Source organism: Piliocolobus tephrosceles, chromosome 16 (genome assembly GCF_002776525.5).
Source record: "Piliocolobus tephrosceles isolate RC106 chromosome 16, ASM277652v3, whole genome shotgun sequence".
Lineage (NCBI taxonomy): Eukaryota > Metazoa > Chordata > Mammalia > Primates > Cercopithecidae > Piliocolobus > Piliocolobus tephrosceles.
In genome coordinates, this window is record NC_045449.1 from 55475776 (window position 1) to 55498941 (window position 23166).

Genomic DNA, 23166 nt, shown 5'->3' on the forward strand with positions numbered 1-23166 from the left:
GTATTCTAAAAATTACCATTGTTTTTGTCATAGTATTTATTTTGATATTCCAAATAATACTAAAAAAGAGTATGACCGTTTAAAAATATAAATATATTAAAAGAGAGTGTAAGTTTTAAAAAATTAGATAAACATTGCTCTAGATTTTTGTGAAACATAAAACTGTATCTCTATTTTTCTGTGCCTTCTTACTAAAATACAGATGGCACAGCTTTCATAGAGCTTTAACAACTTGATTATAAATTGCTTTCAAAAGTAACTTATTTGGATTTTCCATATCCTTTAATGAATTGCAAATATATTAACAGAAAAGACTTTCCCCCTCAAGACTGTACAATTTCTGAAGTAAGTCAGTTAAAGCAAAAAGAAGACACAAAATTACATTGTTTCAATGCAAACAGAACACACACTTCACACCCACACTTGCATTTTCCCAGGTTTTCACAAAGAAAATGGGTCACCATATTTCTCAGTGAAGACTCATACTATACTCTGGCTAATCAGAGACTTCCAAACTTTTTTCTTCAAAAAGAGCATTTTTAATAGACTAAATACTGGTTATCACTGAGTTTTTGTTTAAGGTACAACAGCAGCATGGTTCAAATGTTACTTGTAGTTCTTGGAAAAATCAAAAATTTTAAGTGATGAATACAGAAAATGTAGGGACCACCTTTCATTATTTTGAGTACCACTGTTCTCTTGAAAAAATATTCTAACCTTCTAAAATCCCAGAGTTAAGAACCATTTCCAAGGGGAAAAACAAATCCAAGGCCACAACATAGCTTCTGAACAAGTGTGTGCGCATATATATGTATTAGGTTGGTGCAAAAGTAACTGCAGGTTTTGCCATAAAAGTCATGGCAAAAACCACAATTACTTATGCACCAACCTAATATATGTGTGAAACAGAGAAAAGGATGTCAAACTACTTAATTTAATTTCTGTAAAATAAACTTCTGATGTTTGAAACAAACATTTTGCTTGATCAAAATGTGTTCTTCTTCTGGTTGTTTGATCCCCATTCCATGCAAAAAACAAAACAAAAAAAGAAACCGCAAAAGCCAGAAAGTGTTACTAGGTAGGAAATAAGGCTTCAGATACCTAATGACTTTAAAAGTAGGTATGAGGAAAAATAAAATAGGCCAAGCTTGGGCGGAAACTGTCCCCCAGCCAGCCACTGCCATGGCGTGTCTTACAAAACGATCCTTTTATCCTTGGTCTCAAAAAATCAGTACCAGAAAGACTCTCACCTCTGGCACAGGACATAAATTCCTACTACAAAAAGATAATTATACTTCAGCAAATTATGTTCTAAGCTTAGCTTTCTCCAGGCTTTATAACGCAGAACTCAGGTTGAAGCTTTCTATAAAACTCTAAATGACACTGTTACACAGCACCTTGTGCTTTGCCAATTAAAAATATAAAAGAATCTAAAATTAAATATTACAGAACTAATGGATAATACAATAGCATATGTGTTAGAATCCAAGTGCTAGCCTCTGGGAATTTTTCATTATATTTATTTTCTCCCAACTGTTCCTTTTTTTAAAAAAGTAATTTTTTAGACAGTACATATACATAAATTTAGGTAGGGAAATCTGTTAAATATCTCTCTGGCACCTGATACCTAAAGACCCTGACTTGAATTAATTTATAATTGTACCTAATCCATATTCAAATGAGATTAACAGTAAATTATAGAAAATTACTGAGTCTACAGGCTGAAATTTTTTTCACATCTTTCGTAATCCACCTTATTTTCACAGCTTGACTAACAAATACAGGTAAGTTTGTCCTTCATCAAATAATCCAAAATAACTGTAGGCCTGTCATTCATAAGAAACTATAATTTGTTACATTCTGACATTGGCACTTCATAAAATGTTAACAACTGAAGTTTTTCTAAAATTTCAATACATTACAATAAAGGAGATAAACAATTTAAGACTGTTGAAATCTGTTACGGTGGAATTCCAATAATTATCAATTTATATGCATAATTAAATTCTTAAAATTGTGGTCATTTCCCAAAGACACCAACCGATATTATGACAAACTCAGAAGAGAACCTATTTCCTTCTTAAGAATGTTTCTTCCCCTAAGCTAAAAATTTCCAATATCCTAAACCCAACTCTTAGTAAATGTTTTGGTGACTCACACTACTGAAAAAATCTGAAGCAGAGAGTCAAAAAGAATGGAAAGGATCTCAACCAAAGGTAACCGCACATTCTTACACTCTGCTTAAGCAAACACTTAGAAAAGTCAAAGGGATAATGTTTTGAACAAATATAGATTCAAGGTTATGGTATAATTCTGATTATATTAAGGCTTTCACTATCATGATCTCTTAAAGTCTCTCCACTTTAGTGTTCTCATTCTGATTGATATGGTGAACTTAAGGGATTATTAAGGGCCTTGTTTTGGCTTCTCAGTGGGGAACCACTCTGTCATCTCTGAATGTTAAAGGTGATCCCACAGAGCTCAGAGAGAAGAGGCAATATGGTATGGACCAATTTTAAAGTTTGCAATACCAAGACAACAATGATCAACACTTTGAAGCAAGATGAATAAATTAAAACTCTTGGTTACACATTAAAGCATTCTTGCCAAGAATAAGTGTACACTGTATGGAGGGATATTTGATTCCTACATACGAGTCCCAATATGCCCATTACATTTGTTTATGGGAGACACTGCAAGTTGAAGGTAATTTACATTCCTTGGCAATCAAGTTACTGTTATAGGCAACGTCTTTTATTGTTCCATCTGGCACTTGCAAACACCATTCTTGAAGAACCTAGAAATGAAGGTCAGTTACTCTGTTTATCAGGAACAGAACCAAATAAAAAATTTTTGAGAAAGCAACCAAGAAATTCTGGTTCATCACTATTTTCCATATCTAATGGTTCCTTCAAGATAAAACATAACTCTTCCTTTCATGATACTTTCCAACAAAGGGAGATTAAAGAAAAACAGAAAAGAAAGTTCCCCACCCTACCCCCCATAAATTGTCATTCATACTGGTAAAAGAGCCAGTCTTGTTAGCAGCTAAATATTGCACTGCCTTTCATTCCGATACAGTCAGGGTCCAATGAAAGTGGCACACTCATGGTATAAGTGATGGATGATGACACCGCCGGCTCAAGAGTAAAGACTCAGTATATGGAGGGACAAGAAACATGTCAGCACGAGTCACACATCCAGTTGTAAAAGTCTGATTTCCAGAAGTTAAAATTCATCACTTTCAGCTGCATGAAGCTGTGTGTCATCTGCATCTGTCATGCTGCTCTCCTGGGATTCATCTGTTCCCACTTTAAAAATAAAACAAAAGTCTACAGTAAGGTTTCTGACAAACATATCCTGTTGGTTCATGAAAACAAGAAAAATTGTAGTATATTCAGAGAGATAAAACCCTAAATAAAGGCCCTTAAAAATCCTCATACCCTTTAATAAAATGCAACTCAAGTTTCCTAACTTTGTAATAGGTCTGACATTAGCTTACTGCATTTTACTTTTAAGGTTTTAACTACCAAAACTGCCTCTCCCTAATGGGTTCCTTATTCCTGCCCTAGGAATTACAACTAGCTAGTTCTCTGAGACATTAAAAAAAAAAAAATCGACATTTCCCCAACCTCTAATCACTGACTCCACTTTAAGAATACTCCCTGCTAGTCCACAGAAACATAGACTATAACCTTCAGTTTCAAAAGGTTTATGGGGTCAGTCTATCTATCTATCTATTTATTAATCAATCAATCATCTATCTTGGTCTGTCACCCAGGCTGGAGTGAAGTGGCACAATCATAGCTCACTGCAGCCTCAAACTCCTGGGCTCAAGTGGTATGATTCTCCTGCCTCAGTCTCCCAAGTACCTGGGACTACAGATGCATACCACCACATCCAGCTAATTTAAAAAATTTGTTTAGAAGCAGGGTCTCACTGGCTCGTCGTGAAATCTTAGGCTCAAGCAATCCTCCCACCTCAGCCTCCTGAGTAGCTGGGATTACATACACAAGCCATCATGCCTGGCTTATAATTTTTTTTTTTTTTGAGACAGAGTTTCATTCTTGTTATCCAGGTTGGAGTGCAATGGCATGACTTCAGCTCACTGCAACTTCAGCCTCCTGGGTTCAAGCGATTCTCCTGTCTCAGCCTCCTGAGTAGCTGGGATTACAGGTGCCTGTCACCATGCCCAGCTAACTTTTGTATTTTTAGTAGAGATGGGGTTTTACCATGTTGGTCAGCTGGTGTCCATCTCCTGACCTCAGGTGATACACCCACCTCCGCCTCCCAAAGTGTTGGAACTACAGGCCTGAGTCACTGTGCCTGGCCCCGTGGCTTATAATTTTAATTAAAGGTTTTCACCAAGTTTTCTGGAACAAAGGCATCTAATCAGAATTTACCTTGTCAGAAATTTCTCCATTCTCTTATTTAAAAAACTACATTCTTAGGAAGCAGATAAAACACTACTGGTTACATATTCAAACATAAATCGAGGCCCAGGTAAAAATTAGCAATGAATTTATTAGATCCAGAACAGAGACTAATTATCTGACTTTATATGCATTTTGTTATTACATCAGCCTGTTAAATTTCCCTAAAAGTTCATTTGGTAACACCATGGTTAGAAAAATAAAATAAAGGAGTAGCCTACAAATCCTTATGCAAAAGGTAACTTTCTAAATACTCACAATCATATGTGTGATACTTACTGATCTGTTCTTCTTGGGTTATTGGCTCCTCATCATCTGGAAGATAGCGCTTATCAATTGCCTCTTTAATCTGGTTATTGGCTCCTTTAGGATCTAAATCCATAGCCCAAGAGAAATTCATCAGGGCAAGGTGCGTTTGACCTAACTTCTTGTAAACCTAAAAATAAACAGCAATACTACATTTTTCATTAAGTTGTGAGCTTCAACTATAAAATTCTAAATATTTATATATTTATTTATTTTTGAGATGGAGTCTTGCTCTATTGCCCAGGCTAGAGTGCAATGGCGTGATCTTGGCTCACTGCAACCTCCACCTCCCAGGTTCAAGCAATTCTCCTGCTTTAGTCTCCTGAGTAGCTGGGACTACAGAGTAGCTGGGACTACAGGTGTCCTCCACCACCCCTGGCTAATTTTTTTATTTATAAGTAGAGACAGGGTTTTGCCATGTTAGCCAGGCTAGTCTCAAACTCCTGACCTCAGGTGATCCACCTGCCTCGGCCTCCCAAAGTGCTGGGATTACAGGCATGAGCCACAGCGCCCAGTCTCTACAATTCTAAATATTTATAATTTAAACTAGGCTCCTGATTTATGTGATCTAAACTCATTCTAACGGTAGGATATTTTCTTCCTACAGATGAACTCATACCAGCTTTTGAGTTTCTTTTCATATAATCAGATATTATTTTCAGAATTCCTTGCTTCTATCTTTCAGGTAGTAAGTTTCCAATAAATATCACTCTGACTGGAACAATGATAATAGGATTAAATGGATTGTAAATTGCTTAATTAACTTTCATTTACAGTGATTTTAAATTGAGTTATATCAACTCTTAACAACTGTCTACAGGCACCTTAACTAATTGGCATATGGGGGTCTAGTCTGTAAAAAACTGACTAGTCTGGCCTTCGGACTCTCAGAAGCCATTTCTCTTAATCAAGACAACACAGTGCCATTCATGTTCTTCTTCTTCTTTCTTTCTTTTTTTTTTTTTTGTTTCTGAGACAGAATCTTGTTCTCTTGCCCAGGCTGAAGGGCAGTGGCGTGATCTTGGCTCACGGCAACCTCCGCTCCCGGGTTCAAGTGATTCTCCTGCCTCAGCCTCCAGAGTAGCTGGGATCACAGGCATGAGTCACCACGCCCAGCTAATTTTTGTATTTTTAGTAGAGGTCGGGTTTCATCATGTTGGTCAGGCTGGTCTTAAACTCCTGACTCAGGTAATCCACCTGCCTAGGCCTCCCAAAGTGCTGGGATTACAGGCGTGAGGCACTATGCCCAGCTAGGATATCATTTTCTTAAGTGTTAGAACTAAATCTGTTATTCCCAGAGCACTCAGTTTGGAGCTTTAGTTGAATTTGCTCAATAGATATTGTACAGTATGTATTAAATTTATTCTTATGAAATGTCAATATTTGCTGTGAAAGTCACTGTTTAGAGCCATGGCCCCAGTCTTTACCTTTCCTATTAAGAAGTAAACGAGGGATTCTTTGGGAACAATTTGTTTCAATTCTTCAAGTTCTTGTAAAGCAGACTGAAAAAGGCAAAGAAAAACCTTAAAGTAGCAAAAATTTTTAAAGTTTTGACCAAGCAATTTTTTTATTCGATTTCCCAAATCATCTTCATAAAAGCTAACTCTTAATCAATATACTTCCTTATTGAATTAGTTCTTATTGTTGTGAAAATAAAATGCATACTTATATGACAATAAGTACTAAATAGCAGGCACTCTAGTACACTGAAAACACACACACACACACACACACACACACACACACCCCTCTTTGTGAAATATGCAGGTGGTGACAATCCTTGCTTTTGGTCATCTATCTATCTATCTATCTATCTATTTATTTTTATTTATTGAGAAGGAGTCTTGCTCTGTCGCCCAGACTGGAGTGCAGTGGCGCAATCTCTGCTTACTGCAATCTCCGCTTCTCAGATTCAAGCAATTCTCCTGCCTCAGCCTCCCGAGTAACTGGGATCACAGGCATGCGCCACCACACCCAGCTAATTTTTGTATTTTCAGTAGAGACGGGGTTTTACCATGCCAGCCAGGCTGGTCTTGAATTCCTGACCTCAAGTAATCTGCCCGCCTCAGCTTCCCAAAGTGCTGGGATTACAGGCGTGAGCCACCGTGCCTGGCCCAGTGATTTATTTTTTAATGAAAAATAACTGTATAATTTTTCAGAACAACAAAAAGTCATTGAGAAGAGTGGCATTAATATTTTTGCAAGTCTCTGTTAGTAGAAGACAGCTAGATTCTCACATCTATCTCCTCCATTTAATCTGTTTTGATATCACATATTATGTAGCTTTTGGAAAATTCTACTGTCCATTTGGGACAGAATGAAGACTGAAAAAGGTAAATAATGTCAAGACATTATTGTAAAAATAGCTCTGACCTCTAGGACTCTTTGGAAGAATTTTAGGGAACCCCAGAAGTTCCCAGACCACTTCTGAGAATCATTAAAGAAATCTTTTTCTTTTTTGAGACGGACTGTCATTCTGTCACTCAGGCTGGAGTGCAGTGGTGCGATCTCTGCACACTGCAACCTCTGCTTCCTGGGTTCAAGTGATTTTCCTGCCTCAGTCTCCTGAGTAGCTGGGATTACAGATGCTTACCTGTAATTCCTGGCTAATTTTGTTTTTCTATTTTTAGTAGAGATGGGGTTTCACTATGTTGCCCAGGCTAGTCTTGAACTCCTGACCTCAGGTGATCCACCTGCCTTGGCCTCCCAAAGTGCTAGGATTACAGGTGTGAGCCACTGTGACGGCCTTACTTTAAAGAAATCTTTTTTCTTTTTGAGATGGAGTTTTGCTCTGTTACCCAGGCTGGAGTATGGTGTCGTGATCTTGGCTCACTGCAACCTCTGCCTCCCGGGTTCAAGTGATTCTCCTGCCTCAGCCTCCTGAGCAGCTGGAATTACAGGTGTGTGCCACCATGTCCGGCTAATTTTTGTATTTTAGTTGACACAGGGTTTCACCATATTGGCGAGCTGACCTTGAACTTCTGACCTCAAGTGATCCTCTCACCTTGGCCTCCCACAGTGCTGGGATTACAGGCGTGAGCCATCATGCCCACCCTTTAAAGAAATCTTTTTTTTTCCCCCCGAGATGGAGTTTTGCTCTATCGTCCAGGCTGGAGTGCAGTAGCTCACTGCAACTTCTGCCTCCCAGGTTGAAGCGATTCTCCTGCTTCAGCTTTCCAAATAGCTGTGATTACAGGTGCCCACCACCATGCCTGGCTAATTTTTGTATTTTTAGTAGAGATGGGGTTTCACCATGTTGGCCAGGCTGGTCTTGAACGCCTGACCTTGTGATCCACCCACCTCGGCCTCCCAAAGTGGTGGGATTACAGGCGTGAGCCGCTGTGCCTGTCCTTTAACGAAATCTTAACCTTTAGGATGACAGACTCCAATCCTCCTTCACTGCTACAACACACCCAATTCAGAATTGATATGTTTTCTTGCTATGACTGCATATTATAATTGTTATCAACATTTCATGCAACCAGCATGCCTATCCCCACCCCCAATGATCTAATTACAAGGATTCATTGAGAAATAGTGTCTAACACAGCATCAGAGTTCTTACTTTTACCCTAAAGACTTAAGATTTAAATGATTAAATATCAGTACAACACATTAAATAAGGTGATGGCTAGCAATGTTTTAGAGATGTTGAAATGGTCCCCTTGATTTTCATTTTGGAGCCAGAAAATCTCAGAAGCAATCATTAACTTTTCTTTCTTGTTTTCAAGTGACTAATGAATGGCCCATGACACAGTCCCAGGAGATCCTGAGAACATGTACCCTTTAACTTTTCTTTATGCCCTTTTCATACAGTCACATATCTATATCTAGTCCATGCATCAAATTAGGCCTCATAATTCAGTGAAGCCCCAAGCTCATACCCCAAAATGCCTATAACTGGGAGTTTTTCTGAGTCTACTGTGGCTCAGGAGGCTGCCTGATATAATAATGTAATGACAATGATAATAATAATAATAATGATGATGATAATAACAAAAGAGGGAGTCTCTCTGGTACTACTTTGGATTGGAAGGCTGCCTAAACAATCAAACAAACAAAGAAAACCCCACAAAAATGGCTATAACTATATATATACCATAGTCCAGACAACTGATGAGATTAGAACTTGGGCTTCTTGAAGCAAGTAAAGGCTGATTTACGTGGCCTATTTGGTAGGTATGTTGGTATTAAAATGGCTTTAATAATAATGAATAAAGTCCTTCATATCTAAAGAAGTACAATAAAGTAAGTACATAAAAACAAATACTGATTTGCAATTATAGTACTTCAAAGAGTAGTTAAAAGTTGAAAAGGGTTTATTAGATTTAAAATAAGCTTAAAAAAAATTTTTTTTTTTTTTTGAGACAGAGTCTCCCTCTATTGCCCAAGCTAGAATGCAGAGGTGTGATCTGGGCTCACAGCAACTTCCGCCTCATGGGTTCAAGTGATTCTCATGCCTCAGCCACTCGAGTAGCTGGGATTACAGGCATGCACCACCAGGCGTAGCTGATTTTTGGATTTTCAGTAGAGACAGGGTTTCACCATGTTGGCCAGGCTGGTCTTGAACTCCTGGCCTCAAGTGATCTGGCTGCCTTGGCCTCCCAAAGTGCTGGGATTACAAGGATGAGCCATGGCACCTGGCCCTAAAAGAAGCTTTTTCAAGACTTGATTTTGACAAAAAAATTAGCTGGGCATGGTGGCTTATGCCTGTAGTCCTGGGTACTTGGGATTCAGCCTAGGAATTTGAGGCTTCAGTGAGCTTTGACTGCACCACTCTAGCTTGGGCAACAGAGCAAGAAAAACAATAACTGGCCGGGCACGGTGGCTCAAGCCTGTAATCCCAGCACTTTGGGAGGCCGAGACGGGCGGATCACGAGGTCAGGAGATCGAGACCATCCTGGCTAATACGGTGAAACCCTGTCTCTACTTAAAAATACAAAAAACTAGCCGGGCAATGAGGCAGGCGCCTGTAGTCCCAGCTACTCGGGAGGCTGAGGCAGGAGAATGGCGTAAACCCGGGAGGCGGAGCTTGTAGTGAGCTGAGATCCGGCCACTGCACTCCAGCCTGGGTGGCAGAGCAAGACTCCGTCTCAAAATAAAAAAAAAAAAAAAAAGAAAAACAAAAACTAAAGAAAGAGAAGCTTTTTAAAAGGACAAAACCAGTAAAAATAGAAATCCATGTCTTCATAAAGAAGATAGAATAAAACTAAAGGAATTACTGGATAAATTATATATTTAATCCCTTTGTATATCTTTATTAGTCTATTTTTAAATTTTTTTTGGAGATGGAGTTTCACTCTTGTTGCCCAGGCTCGAGTGCAGTGGTTTGATTTCAACTCACTGCAACCTCTGCCTTCTGGTGTCAAGCGATTCTCCTGCCTCAGCCTCCCAGGTAGCTGGGATTACAGGTGCCCGCCACCATGTCTCGCTAATTTTTGTATTTTTAGTAGAGACAGGGTTTCACCATGCTGGCCAGGTTGGCCTTGAACTCCTGACTTCATGATCTGCCTGCCTCAGCCTCCCAAAGTGCTGGGATTACAGTCGTGAGCCACTGTGCCTAGCCCTACTTTTTTTTTTTTTTTTTTTTTTTAAGACAGGGTCTAGCTCTGTGGCCCAGGCTGAAGTGCAGTGGTGTGATCACAGCTCACTGCAACCTCCGCCTCCTGAGCTCAAGCCATTCTCCCATTTGAGCTTCCTGAGTAGCTGAGAGTACAGGCACACGTCACCACATCTGGTTAATTTTTGTATTTTCTTCTTGGTAGAGATGGGGTTTTGACATGTTGCCCAGGCTGGTCTCAAGTTCCGTGGTCTCATGTGATCTGCCCGCCTCTTCCTCCAAAGTGCTGGGATTATAGGGATTTTTATTAGTCTTAAAATAAGTTATCACTGGTTTGGTATATTTCTTTCTTTTTTTCTTTTTTTGAGACAGAGTGTTGCTCTGTTGCCCAGGCTGGAGTGCAGTGGCATAATCTTGACTCACTGCAATCTCTGCCTCCTGGGTTCAATCTCTGGCTGGGTTTCTTGTGCCTCAGCCTCCTGAGTAGCTGGGACTACAGGTGTGCACCATCATGCCTGGCTAATTTTTGTATATTTGGTAGAGACGGGGTTTCATCATGTTGGCCAGGCTGGTCTTGAACTGCTGACCTCAAGTGATTTGCCCACCTTGGCCTCCCGAAGAGCTGGGATTACAGGTGTGAGCCACTGTGCCCAGCCCCGAATTTACTTTAAAAGATTTTGCTTCATGGTTTCTGACTGAATAAATGATAACAAAAATCTCGTGCCTTTTTGCCTCTTTTCTCTTTCTCAGTTTCCTTATCTTCTTTTTTCAATACTTGTTTCAGGCTAACCATATATAATTCGAAAAAGTGAGAAGTAAAGAGAAAGACACATCAGACTAGAATTAGTCTCCGTGTTATAAGCTCTCGTAATTTACTACACTTTCCCTTTATGTATTCAACGTTTACTATATTCTGTGATTATTTGGTTAATGTCTGTTTTCCTAGAGAAGTACTAGACAGTAGGCCCCTCAAAAGCAGGAAAGATGATTGCTTTACTTGCCACTATATTTCTGGTGCCTGACACATAGTGGGTAATCAATAAATGCTGAATAATGCACACACATTCATTTTCTTCTTTTTTTTAATTTTTAATTTTTTTTTTTTTTGACATGAAGTCTCACTCTGTCACCCAGGCTGGAGTGCAGTGGTGTGATCTTGGCTCACTGCAACCTCTGCCTTCTGGGTTCAAGCAATTCTCCTGCCTCAGCCTCCCAAGTAGCTGGGATTTACAGGCACCCGCCACCATGCCCAACTAATTTTTTTGTATTTTTAGTAGAGATGGGGTTTCACCATGTGGCCCAGCTGGTCTTGAACTCCTGACCTCAGGTGATCCGCTCGCCTTGGTCTCCCAAAGTGCTGGGATTACAGGTGTAAGCCACTGTGCCCGGCCCGTATATTCATTTTCATCTGTTCCCTTACTTTGGTCCTAAGAGGATGGTTCAGGTTTTACCTTTAAGATAACCACCTGATGAAAAAAACTGCCTTTCTATATAAGGCATCTTTACAAGGGATAACCACATATTCCTAAATTTCCACACACCTATCCTTCCTATGAGTATTTCATGAAGAAATAAAAATCACAAAAAATGAAATTAACAGCTCTGAAAAAATGTCTCAGATCAAAACAAATAACTTTCAGTTTATTGAAAACAAGGGATAAGGTTGTTTTTAAGCAACACAACCCTGAAGACCCTTAAGATATTTATCTTACCTTATATTTTTCATTTGCAAATAAAACTGAGGCTCTGTGAAATTTGCATAGAGGGTTCTTGGGATCAATGACAATGGCTTTGTTCAGGGTATCCAAAGCCTTCTCTGATTTTTTCAGTGCATGTTGAACCTGTAAGAAATAAAGATCATGTTAATACTCCCTCTTGATATTTATGAAGAAAGGTGAGAACCAACGTGACTCAAAACCAACATAATCAAATTATTAGAGATAAGGCTGTAGGGTCTAACTGGATTGTCCACTGCATTAAGTGGATTTAGTAATTGATTACCAAATATTAATAGATTATCTCTAAAATCACTTCTAATTCTAGTTCAACTGCTTCACTAAAGATGAGAATACTGAAGTCTAGAAATCTTAAATAACTTGCTCTGCGATAAAAATCTAGGTCCTCTGGTACATATTTATGATGATAATCAATAGTCTATCTTTAGAGCAGATATTTGGTTACTTTTAAGTCTAAAAGGCAAGCAAAACCTTGGCGTTCTATTAAAAAAAAAAGATCTGTACTATTTAGCCAGATAATATTCACATTTCATCAGGTTTATGCAGTCTTTCAAATATTAGACTTCTCAAAACTGTGTTAAAAAAACTCCTGTTTACAAACCTTGTTTCACTCAGAACAATGATATTTTCATATTTTAGGTATTTATTTGAAAAATGATTTTACTGCTTTACATAACTGAAAATCACTGATCTCTACTACTGGGAAGCAAATAATTTATTTTAAATAACTTAAAATTTAAAAGATTTTAAAAAGTACCAAACCTCACTATTCATTCATATGTATATACTAATATTCTGCTATGTTCCTCCTTGGACAAATTATATGTTACAAATAAAGTGGGGTGGGCTGGGCCGGGTGGCTCACGCCTGTAATCCCAGCACTTTGGTGGATCGCCTGAGGTCAGGAGTTCGAGACCAGCCTGGACAACATGATGAAACCCCATCTCTACTGAAAATACAAAAAATTAGCTGGGCGTGGTGTCAGGCACCTGTAATCCCAGCTACTCGGGAGGCTGAAGCAGGAGAATCACTTGAACCTGGGAGGTGCAGGTTGCAGTAAGCTGAGATTGCACCACTATACTCTAGCCTGGGCAACAAGAGCGAAACTGTCTCAAAAAAAAAAAAAAAAAAAGTGGGGTGAATGAATGTATGAATGTGGCTGCAGAACTTTAACAAATATCATGGTCATAAGAATGTGAGAGTAGGTAGTGTCAACTTCTGCTTGCTGAACTCATCTATGCAATGATCTAATGGTGGCCAAATATTCTGCCCACAGGATTGAGACCCTAATTACTAGTTCCCTAAAGAGAAAAGCTTACTCTCTTACCTGACAATTTCTTCAAATAAACCACTCAAAAATTTAAAACCTGTTCTACAATAAGTTTCGAAGAATTCCTATTTTTAAAAAAGTGTTCAACTTCACCAAAAGGTGTCAAGAGATATCTAATTTTGAATTGAATAAATAAGGTGATGACAACACAAAATAATTTTAAGTAGACACATTATCTCTTACACTTTTTGCATAGTAGCTAACTATAAAAGAAGTTACTGTCAAGTTTTTTTTCTTGCCCCATCTTATGGTGCTGAACTATGTCCATTTTTAAGAAAATTATCATCATGGTCAATTTCATTATAGTCAAAAGAGAATTAGAATTCTACTCCCCACAAGATAGTGACATTTCAAACTAACATAATTTCCTGACATTGTATGACCATTCCCACAAAAGCTAAACTTGCTAGGGGGAAAAAAGAGAGAAGCTGAGGGGAGGGAGAGGGGGAAAGGGATGAGATGATGAGAACAAGAACTTAAGGTACCATACTTATACAGAAGCTAATAAATGAGATTTTAAAAAGCAAACAAACATAATGTACACATCTTTTCTCCTATTAGAGTACAATTTACTTCTTTTCTTTTAAGAGATGGAGTCTCATTCTGTTGCCCAGGCTGGAATGCAATGTCACCTTCTTAGCTCATAGCAGCCTTGAACTCCTAGGCTCAAGTGATCCTTGTGCTTCAGCCTCCCAAGTAGCCAGGACCACAGGTGTGCACCACCATGCCAGGCTCATTTTAAAATTTTTTTGTAGAGATTGGGTCTCGCTATGTTGTCCAGGCTGGTCTTGAACTCCTGGTCACAAGCAGTCCTCCCGCCTTGGCAACTCAAAGTGTTGGGATTACAAGTATGAGCCACTGTACCCAGCCAAATTACAATTTTTGTTACCAGATATATTTAAAATATATGAATATAAAAATGATTGTGCATATTGCCTTATAAGAATTTTAATTAGTTACAACATGCCTATGTTACTCAGAGGCTTAAAAAACACAGGGAACCATTTGCCTTAAAATATTACCTACTTAAGGCCGGGCGTGGTGGTTCACGCCTGTAATCCCAGCACGTTGGGAGGCCAAGGCAGGTGGATCATGAGGTCAGGAGATCCAGACCATCCTGGCTAACACGGTGAAACCCTGTCTCTACTAAAAATACAAAAAACTAGCCAAGCATGGTGGTGGGCGCCTGTAGTCCCAGCTACTTGGGATGCTGAGGCAGAAGAATGGCGTGAACCCGGGAGGCAGAGCTTGCAGTGAGTCAAGATTGGGCCACTGCACTCCAGCCTGGGTGACAGATCTCAAAAAAAAACAAAAAACAAAAATCAACAACAACAAAAAACAACAAAAAAACTACTTAACTTAGGAGCTAAATATTAGCCCATGCTTTCAAAAATAGGAAGTGTCTCTCTTTTTTTGGGGACAGATTCTCGCTTTCTTTCCAGGTTGTAGTGCAGTGGCACGATCTCGGCTCATGGCAACCTCCTCCTTCTGGGTTCAAGCAATTCTCCTGCCTCAGCTTCCCGAGTAGCTGGGACTACAGGCGTGTGCCACCACGCCTAGCTAATTTTTGTATTTTTAGTAAAGATGGGGTTTCACCATGTTTGCCAGGCTGGTCTCCAACTCCTGACCTCAGGTGATCCACCTGCCTCGGCCTCCTAAAGTGCTGGGATTACAGGCATGAACCACTGCATTCGGCCAGGAGACATTTTACTTGAGTCACAGAACAACCCTATAAGGTAAGCAAGTAGTACATGACATTCATAAAATAGAAGCTCAGAGCAATGAAGTGACTTGTGCAAGGTATAAGGGCAATTCTGTGATTTTTCTTTATGCTAAGCCAAATGGGTAGTATTTTTGGTTGTAATACACTCCAGAATACTGTTTCAACACAAAAAAGGACCAATTTTTATCATAGCAATTAAATCAATAACAAACATATTTCAAAAGGGAGATTAATAGAGTATTAATGTTTAGAAAGCTACTTACTACTCCAATGTGGCAAAGTAAAACTGAACTTTGAGGGTTGATATCAAGTGCTTTTTGGAAATGCATTTCTGCAAGGCTGAATTTTTCTTGCTTGTAATAAATCATTCCTAAACCATACCTGAAAGTATAAAACAAAGTATAATTTTTAAAAATATAAAGTTTAGGCTGCTAACTTAGTTCAATTAGTAAAAAGAACAAGTATAGAATCTGGCATTTTAATAAACCAGTGGAACAATACTGGTGGTCTTAGAGGGGAGGCAAAAAATACCAGTTATGATAAAAATCATTAAAGCATTTTATTTACTTATTTTTAATTAAAAAAAATTTTTTTTTGAATTGGGGTCTCACTCTGTCACCCAGGCTAGAGTGAAGTGGGCCAATCATAGCTCACTGCATCCTTGAACTTCGGGGTTCAAGGAATCCTCCAGCCTCAGCCTCCAGAGTAGCTGAGACTACAGGCATGAACCACAATGCCTAGCCATTAAAGCAGTTTATTATTATTACATTTTAAAGACAGCGTCTCACTCTGTTGCCCAGGCTGGAGTGCAGTGGCTCAATAACAGCTCACTGCAGCCTCGACCTCCCAGGCTCAAGTGGTCAATCTTCCCACCTCAGCATCCCAAGTAGCTGGAACTACAGGTGCATGCCATCAGGCACGGCTAATTTTTTAATTTTTTTGTAGAGATGGGGTTTTGCCATGTTGCCCAGGCGCGCATATACACACACACACACCCACCCCTCAAACACACACACACACACACATACATATATATTGTTTTATATATATATTTTGAGACAGAGTTTTGCTCTTGTTGCCCAGGCTGGAGTGCAATGACGCGATCTTGGTTCAATACAACCTCCACCTCCCAGGTTCAAGCATTTCTCCTGCCTCAGCCTTCCGAGTGGCTGGGATTACAGGCATGCACCACCACACCCAGCTAATTTTGTATTTTTAGCAGAGATGGGGTTTCTCCATGTTCATCAGGCTGGTCTTGAACTCCTGACCTCAGGTGATCCGCCCACCTCAGCCTCGGCCTCCCAAAGTGTTGGGATTACAGGTGTGAGCCACCATGCCTGGCCTATATTTTTTTCTTTTTTGAGACAGTCTTGCTTCGTCACCCAGGTTGGAAGGCAGTGGTGCAATCTCAGCTCACTGCAACCTCTGCCTCCTGGGTTCAAGTGATTTTCGTGCCTCAGCCTCCCAAGTAGCTGGGATTACAGGCATGTGTCACCATGCCCAGCTAATTTTCTTATATTTTTAGTACAGACCAGGTTTCGCCATGTTGGCCAGACTGGTCTTAAACTCCTTGCCTTAAGTGATCTACTTGTACCAGCCTACCAAAGTGCTGGGATTACAGGTGTGAGTTACCGCCCCCAGCCTTCTTATATTAATGTATTTTTAATTTTTTGTGGAGACAAAGTCTCACTATGTTGACCAGGCTGGTTTCAAAGTCAGCCTCAAACAGTCCTCCCACCTTGGCCTCCCAAACGCTAGGATTACAGGCATGAGCCACCATGCCCAGACCATTAAAACAGTTTAAAGAGTCACTTTTACAAGCAAAAACAATCAAATCAAATCAAATCAAAGTATGATAATAAGGAAAAAAGAAACCACACCCCTAAACCCATATAGTTTTTTTTGTTTTTAATTCAGCGTCTTGCTCTGTTGCCCAGGCTGGAATGTAATGGCGTGATCATAGCTCACTGTAGGTAACCCTGAACTCTTAGGCTCATGCAATCCTCCCCCCTCCGCCTCCTGAGTAGCTAGGACTACAGGCACACACCACCATGTCTGACTGTGTGTTTGTTTTTTTTTTTGAGATGGAGTCTTACTCTGTCACCATACTGGAGTACAGTGGCACAATCTCGGCTCACTGCAACCTCCACCTCCCAGGTTCAAGCAGTTCTCTTGTCTCAGCCTCCTGAGCAGCTGGGACTACAGGCACACGCCATCATACCCAGCTAATTTTTGTATTTTTAGTAGAGGCGGGGTTTCACCATGTTGGCCATGGTCTTGATCTCTTGACCTCATGATTCACCCGACTCGGCCTCCCAAAGTGCTGGGATTAAAGGCATGAGTCACCACGCCCGGCCTTAATTTTTTTGTTGTTGTTGTTGTTATTAGGGAAGGGGTCTTGCTATGTTGACCAGGCTGGTCTCGAACTCCTGGTCTCAAGTAATCTTCCCGCTTCAGCTTCCCAAAGTGCTGGGCTTACAGGTATGAGCCACCATACCTGCCATATTCTAGATTTAACAGCTAATTTTTACTGAGTAGTTATTACATGTGTGACAAGACCATTGCTAAATTATCTCATTTAATCCCTGGAGGAATCATAGGTACCATTATCATCCTTATTTCGAATAAGGAAACTGAAACTTAGAGAAGTTAAATGACTTCCTTAAAGTTATACAGCCAATAAAGATTCTAACCAGGTTCTTCCTTAATGATTCTAAAGGCTGAACTCCTAACAATGCTATTTCCACATTCTGTTTTATATTATTATAATTACAGCATACATAGTGTCATGTTTGGCTTCCTTCTCCCCCACTTACTGTTATCAAAAGCATGCTCCTATACTTATAGACCTCGAAATTACAATTTTTAAAGGCTATGTAATAGTGTATTAGGTTAATACACAGGTATTTCTCCTGAATTTTCCAAATGTCAAATGAACATAGCGTGGATGGTTTATGTTACAGAGACTTCTCAGGGCCATAACTAGATGATGATGATGATGATGATGAAGGGGAATAAGCACCAAATGAATAAGAAAAAAGCACAACATATCTGCTTTATTTGAGTGGCTTTATATATCATTATAATTGTGTTATGGATGAAGAAAAGCTATTAAACACTATGCTAATGATAGCGAAAGTGAAAACAAAAGAAAGGCTATTTTGTAGTTAAAATAAAGTTGCTCAGTATTTAGAATTACCTAAATACGTCAGCATTTAAACTCCTCCCAGTAAAAGCTTGCGAATCTGAATAATCCCCCTTTAAACACAATTTTTGATATGATTAAGTTTTTTAAGAATGTGACTACTGCAAAATAGCTGAACAGACAATACACATTTAAAAAAACAACACAAGGATCAACCAGATTGGGAAAAAAATAAAAAACACCACAAGTCTTATTAAGAACTGAGTTCTTAAAATATTACAGAGAACATATCTATTGGAAGAGAAGGCAGTATTGGCAAGTTGATTGTTACATCGGTCAGCAAAAGCTAGCACTATTTTTTTGGCCATCTTTCAGGCAATGTAACTACTACTGTAAAATGAGATATAATCCATTAAACAACATATTCACAAATCAAAAAATGTTTTAGTAATATAATGCTTCCGATTTAGAAGCAAATCGAATGATAAAACTCAACTGCTATAATTAACTCCAAAGATAACCATATATGACAAAAAAAGAAAAAAAGACCAAAAATTATGACTTCAGAATTATACTTTCTCTTGATATTTAAACTATTCAGTCAGTCCAGAAAAATACAATACATGCCAACAGTAAGTATGGTGTTGAGGCAGAAATAGGACCAAACTTTTTCATATCTTATTCAGCTGATAACAATATGACCTAGGTAGTAATTTCCTATGTGCCTACTTATACACAAGCACAAAAAATAGAGACACTGCTAAATAAAAGGGTACACTAAGTTCTTAATAGTAACTCAATAAACTGGAACACTGTCAGAAAGCAGCAACTAGTGAATGTTTTCAATTTTTTTTCTATTATTCAATAAGTGAATTATGCTATTCCTTTCCAATTTCCAAAGCACTTTTTGTCCCAATCACCATTTTGGTGTTGTAAGAGTAACAAATCAAGTAACAAAACTAAACAAACAAACAAACAAACAAAAAACAACTACAGTATCTGCAAAAGTTTGGTAGAAGGCTGAAACTGTTGAGTATAAGAATCTGGTATTCTATTATCATTAGTTAATTTAAGAGTTTGATAAAGACATACATTTCATAAGAAAACATTTTAGTGAGAAGTTATTGACCAGTATGCACCATCCCTAAGTATTAGTAACCAAATTCATGACAATAAAGAGCTATCTAACAAGAAAAATTAGTGAGTGCCAGCACCATCAGTAAGACTTTGTCTTTGCACTTCATTAGCACTTACCATGCATTATAATGTCTAGGATTAACTCTGATAGCATTTCGAAAACAAGCTAATGCTTTGTCCAATTCTTCAGTTAAGACAAACTCATGCCCTAACAGAGTATAGGCATAAGCATAATTTGGATCAACTTGGATAGCTCTCTGGAAGAATTTAATTGCAATATCATGTTCCCGTTGCAGACTGAAACAGTTCCCTGCAGCACACCAGGCCTTAAAAAATGGGAACAAAAACCAAACAGAATTAAAATTTTATTTTTTTCTAAAACCAAATCTATGACTAAAATCAAGCCTCAACTTAGAACAGAAAGACAAAAATAGAGCTTCAGTAGATAGTCAATTCTAATTATTCACAGATTCCATATTTGTGAATTTGTCTGATTGCTAAAATTTATTTATAAAATCAAAATCAATACTCGTAGTGCTTTCATGGTCATCAAAAGGTATGTTCTCATTTGAGGTTGAATAATGTGACTCTACCTTCTTGTTTTAGCTCTCATGCAGAGATGACCAGGGGACAGAAACTCTGTGGGGTAGTTTAGTGTAGTGCAAGAAGCTTTGGCTCTGGGGACAGCTGGACAGAATTTGAATCCCAATGCTGGCACTTTTAAGTAGGGTGGCTTCAGGCAAGTCACCTCTGAACCTCATTCTCTCTCTCTCTTTTTTTTTTTTTAGATCTGGACTTGTTCTGTTGCCCAAGCTGAAGGGCAGTGGTGTGATCGTGGCTCAATGCAACCTCTGCCACCTAGGCTCAAGTGATCCTCCTGTCTCAGCCTCCCGAGCAGCTGGGACCACAGGCGCCAGCCACCACACCTGGCTAATTTTTGTATTTTCTGTGGAGAAGGGTTTTGCCATGTTGCCCAGGCTGGTCTTGGAACTCCTGAGCTCAAGAAGTCCGCCTGCCTCAGCCTCCCGAAGTGCTGGGATTATAGGTGTCAGCCACCATGCCCAGCAGCATTCTCTCTTTTGTACAGAAAATAAGATCTACCAGGATGAGTTGCTTTTAGGGTTTAAGATTATAATCCACAATCTATCTCTGTTTCAAACTCTCCATCACTCCTAGGAACACTGGTTCAGTAGCACTAATTCGGTGTTCATGTTGACTACAGAATTACCGCAAATAATGAGAATTGACTGTATTTAATTCTAAGCTTAGATATGTTACAAAAGTATCATTTTATTATTTTATTTTATTTTATTTTATTTTTTTTGAGGCGGAGTCTTGCTCTGTCACCCGGGCTGGAGTGCAGTGGCCGGATCTCAGCTCACTGCAAGCTCCGCCTCCCGGCTTTACACCATTCTCCTGCCTCAGCCTCCGGAGTAGCTGGGACTACAGGCGCCCGCCACCTCGCCCGGCTAGTTTTTTGTATTTTTAGTAGAGACAGGGTTTCACCGTGTTAGCCAGGATGGTCTCGATCTCCTGACCTCGTGATCCGTCCGTCTCGGCCTCCCAAAGTGCTGGGATTACAGGCTTGAGCCACCGCGCCCGGCCAAAAGTATCATTTTAATATTTTTGAAATGCAATGAAATACAATCTTACAAGATTAGAGCATGTAAATTAATTGCACCTATGTCTTACAATGACAATACTAATTTATTTTAATTTAAAATTATTAAGTTTTTCAATCTATGTAACTTCTGCTAGATGAACTCTAATCTTGGTGACAACAGCTAATTTAACATAGTCAAATCTTGATAAATCCTGAATGAAATATCTGCTTTGTGATTTTTCTATTTGTGAATCTGCACCGCACATTCTAGGATTGTCTCTTCCTCTCTGAGTCCCTGACTAGATAGACAGAAAAAAAAAGAAATACTTGTGGGTGACACTAAATAGTGTTTGAATTGTTTGGTTCATCTCTATCTGTTGAGGGTGATCAAAAAGGTAACTATATAAGCAAAGTATTTTGGTTAACATACCTCTGGCGAATTTTTATCCATGTCTGTTAAGTCTTTTGACAGAACTGAAAGAGCAACATCTTTTTGAAGATGCCAAAGTGTTGTAGAGTAGATTTCCATGCCTTCAACTCTGTAATTCTCAATCCTTCTAACCTCTGAGAATATTCTTTCAGCCTGAAATTAAAAAAAAAAACTAGTAAGAGAAAATAAGTTGATATAATTTATATATATACACAGGGAAAGCCCTTGTCATTATCTTCACAGGATCTAAATGCTGCCTCGTATTATGGTTTTTATGTGAATGAGTATTAACACAGGGACAAATTGAGCAATCTACTATGGCAGGTCAAATACTGATGCAACCATATTGACAGTCAACCTAGTATTTATACACAAGTCATGGTAAGAACATGAACTTTGAAAGGGAAATTTGAGTTTCTACCAAAAAGACAGAAGAGAAATCTATACAAAGCTATAATTCAAAAGAAGAGTCAATATTTCCTTCTCAAAAACCACATTTCCAGGTGATTTTTTTGAACTATTTTTTTATTGAGAGGTTGTGCTAGAAAATTTAGAGGGAAAAAACAGGTTAAGCTGGCTATCAATCCTATGGTTATCAATCCTATTGAGCCCTGAATACACACACCAATATTGTGTCTGCTAGGAATTATAGGCCCTACCTATTAATTACCCTTTCCTTTGCATCTCTCTCTTGACTTCAGGGTCTCTCCTCAGCTGCCTGATCAATTTTTTTCCTCATGATATTCACAGCTCCCAGAACTGTGTTTCTCTCCCTCTAAAGTTTGAGGATTTAGGTTATATAAAATCAGTTTCCTAGTTTATCAATTTACCAAGTTCAAAATTCTCAGCTGCCAGAAAAGGTCTAGGTACTAAAAAAAAAAGGAAAGGAAAATAAATTCTCACAATTTAGTTTAGAATAAGGAATATCTAGACTGTTCTTAATGAAATGAATATGACAGAAAATAAGAGCATTTTAAAACTGAGTGCTTAATGCCAAGAAGTGGCCATATAATATCTGAGAATAGCTTAATGATTTGTAACTTCCTTGCAATCTCTTAAAAGTTGTAAAGGTAAGTGTGCAGCCTTGACCTGCAGGACTCAAGTGATCCTCCCACTTCAGCCTCCCAAGTAGCTGGGACCACAGGTGAGTGCCACCACACCCAGCTAATTTTTTCATTTTTTGTAGACACAGGATCTCACTATATTGGCCAGGCTGGTCTCCAACTCCTGAGCTCAAGTAATCCCCCTTCCTTGGCCTCCCAAAGTGCTGGTATTATAGGCTTCAGCCATCACACCTGGCCAAGATTTTCATGTAGGCATGGTAACAAGATAAAAGACCTATCAGCCAAATATATGGTTTCAAAGTTTTCAGAATCTGTTGCTTCCTTTGAAAAATGATTATGGCATTGACAAAAAGAAACATGGGAAAAAACTCATGAAATTAAGTTGAAACACAGGCTTTCTTTAGTTAAATATTTGGGTCACCACTATAACTAGGGGAAACAATAAAATTCATTTCTGTTAAAGTAGCTGTGAAACAATAACTTAGAAATAATTTTTTAAAGGGCTTTTCCAAACACAGTTCTTGCCTGTCTGTGTATATGCTACATACCAATAAAGGACCATAATCGAAACACGGGTTTTCTAGTAATGAATAAGACTTTCTGTCTTCAACTCTCTTTTCTGTACTATTCAAAATTAAGTTATATGAATAGGTATCCTCCGTATGTATTCTCTGTGGCAAAGAACACCTTTCCTCTAGA

General features: G+C 38.9%; 1 protein-coding gene across 10 annotated transcripts in view; it reads right to left on the reverse strand.

The window, feature by feature from the left end:
* Positions 1 to 263: 263 nt before the first annotated feature.
* Positions 264 to 23166, reverse strand: part of CDC27 (cell division cycle 27) — a 66584-nt gene continuing 43681 nt past the window's right edge. For 5 of the 10 annotated variants that reach the window (XM_023192310.2, XM_023192313.2, XM_023192312.2 and 2 more), the window contains 7 exons: positions 21404 to 21556; positions 19488 to 19696; positions 15352 to 15469; positions 12012 to 12140; positions 6167 to 6241; positions 4713 to 4869; positions 264 to 3311 (listed from right to left, as the gene is read on the reverse strand). In XM_023192310.2, the coding sequence (XP_023048078.1) occupies positions 3229 to 3311; positions 4713 to 4869; positions 6167 to 6241; positions 12012 to 12140; positions 15352 to 15469; positions 19488 to 19696; positions 21404 to 21556 (924 nt within the window). In that variant the 3' untranslated portion in view covers positions 264 to 3228. Of the gene's footprint in view, positions 3312 to 4712; positions 4870 to 6166; positions 6242 to 12011; positions 12141 to 15351; positions 15470 to 19487; positions 19697 to 21403; positions 21557 to 23166 lie in introns of those variants that run through there. The other 5 variants (XM_023192316.2, XM_023192315.2, XM_023192319.1 and 2 more) reach the window with 3 other exon arrangements.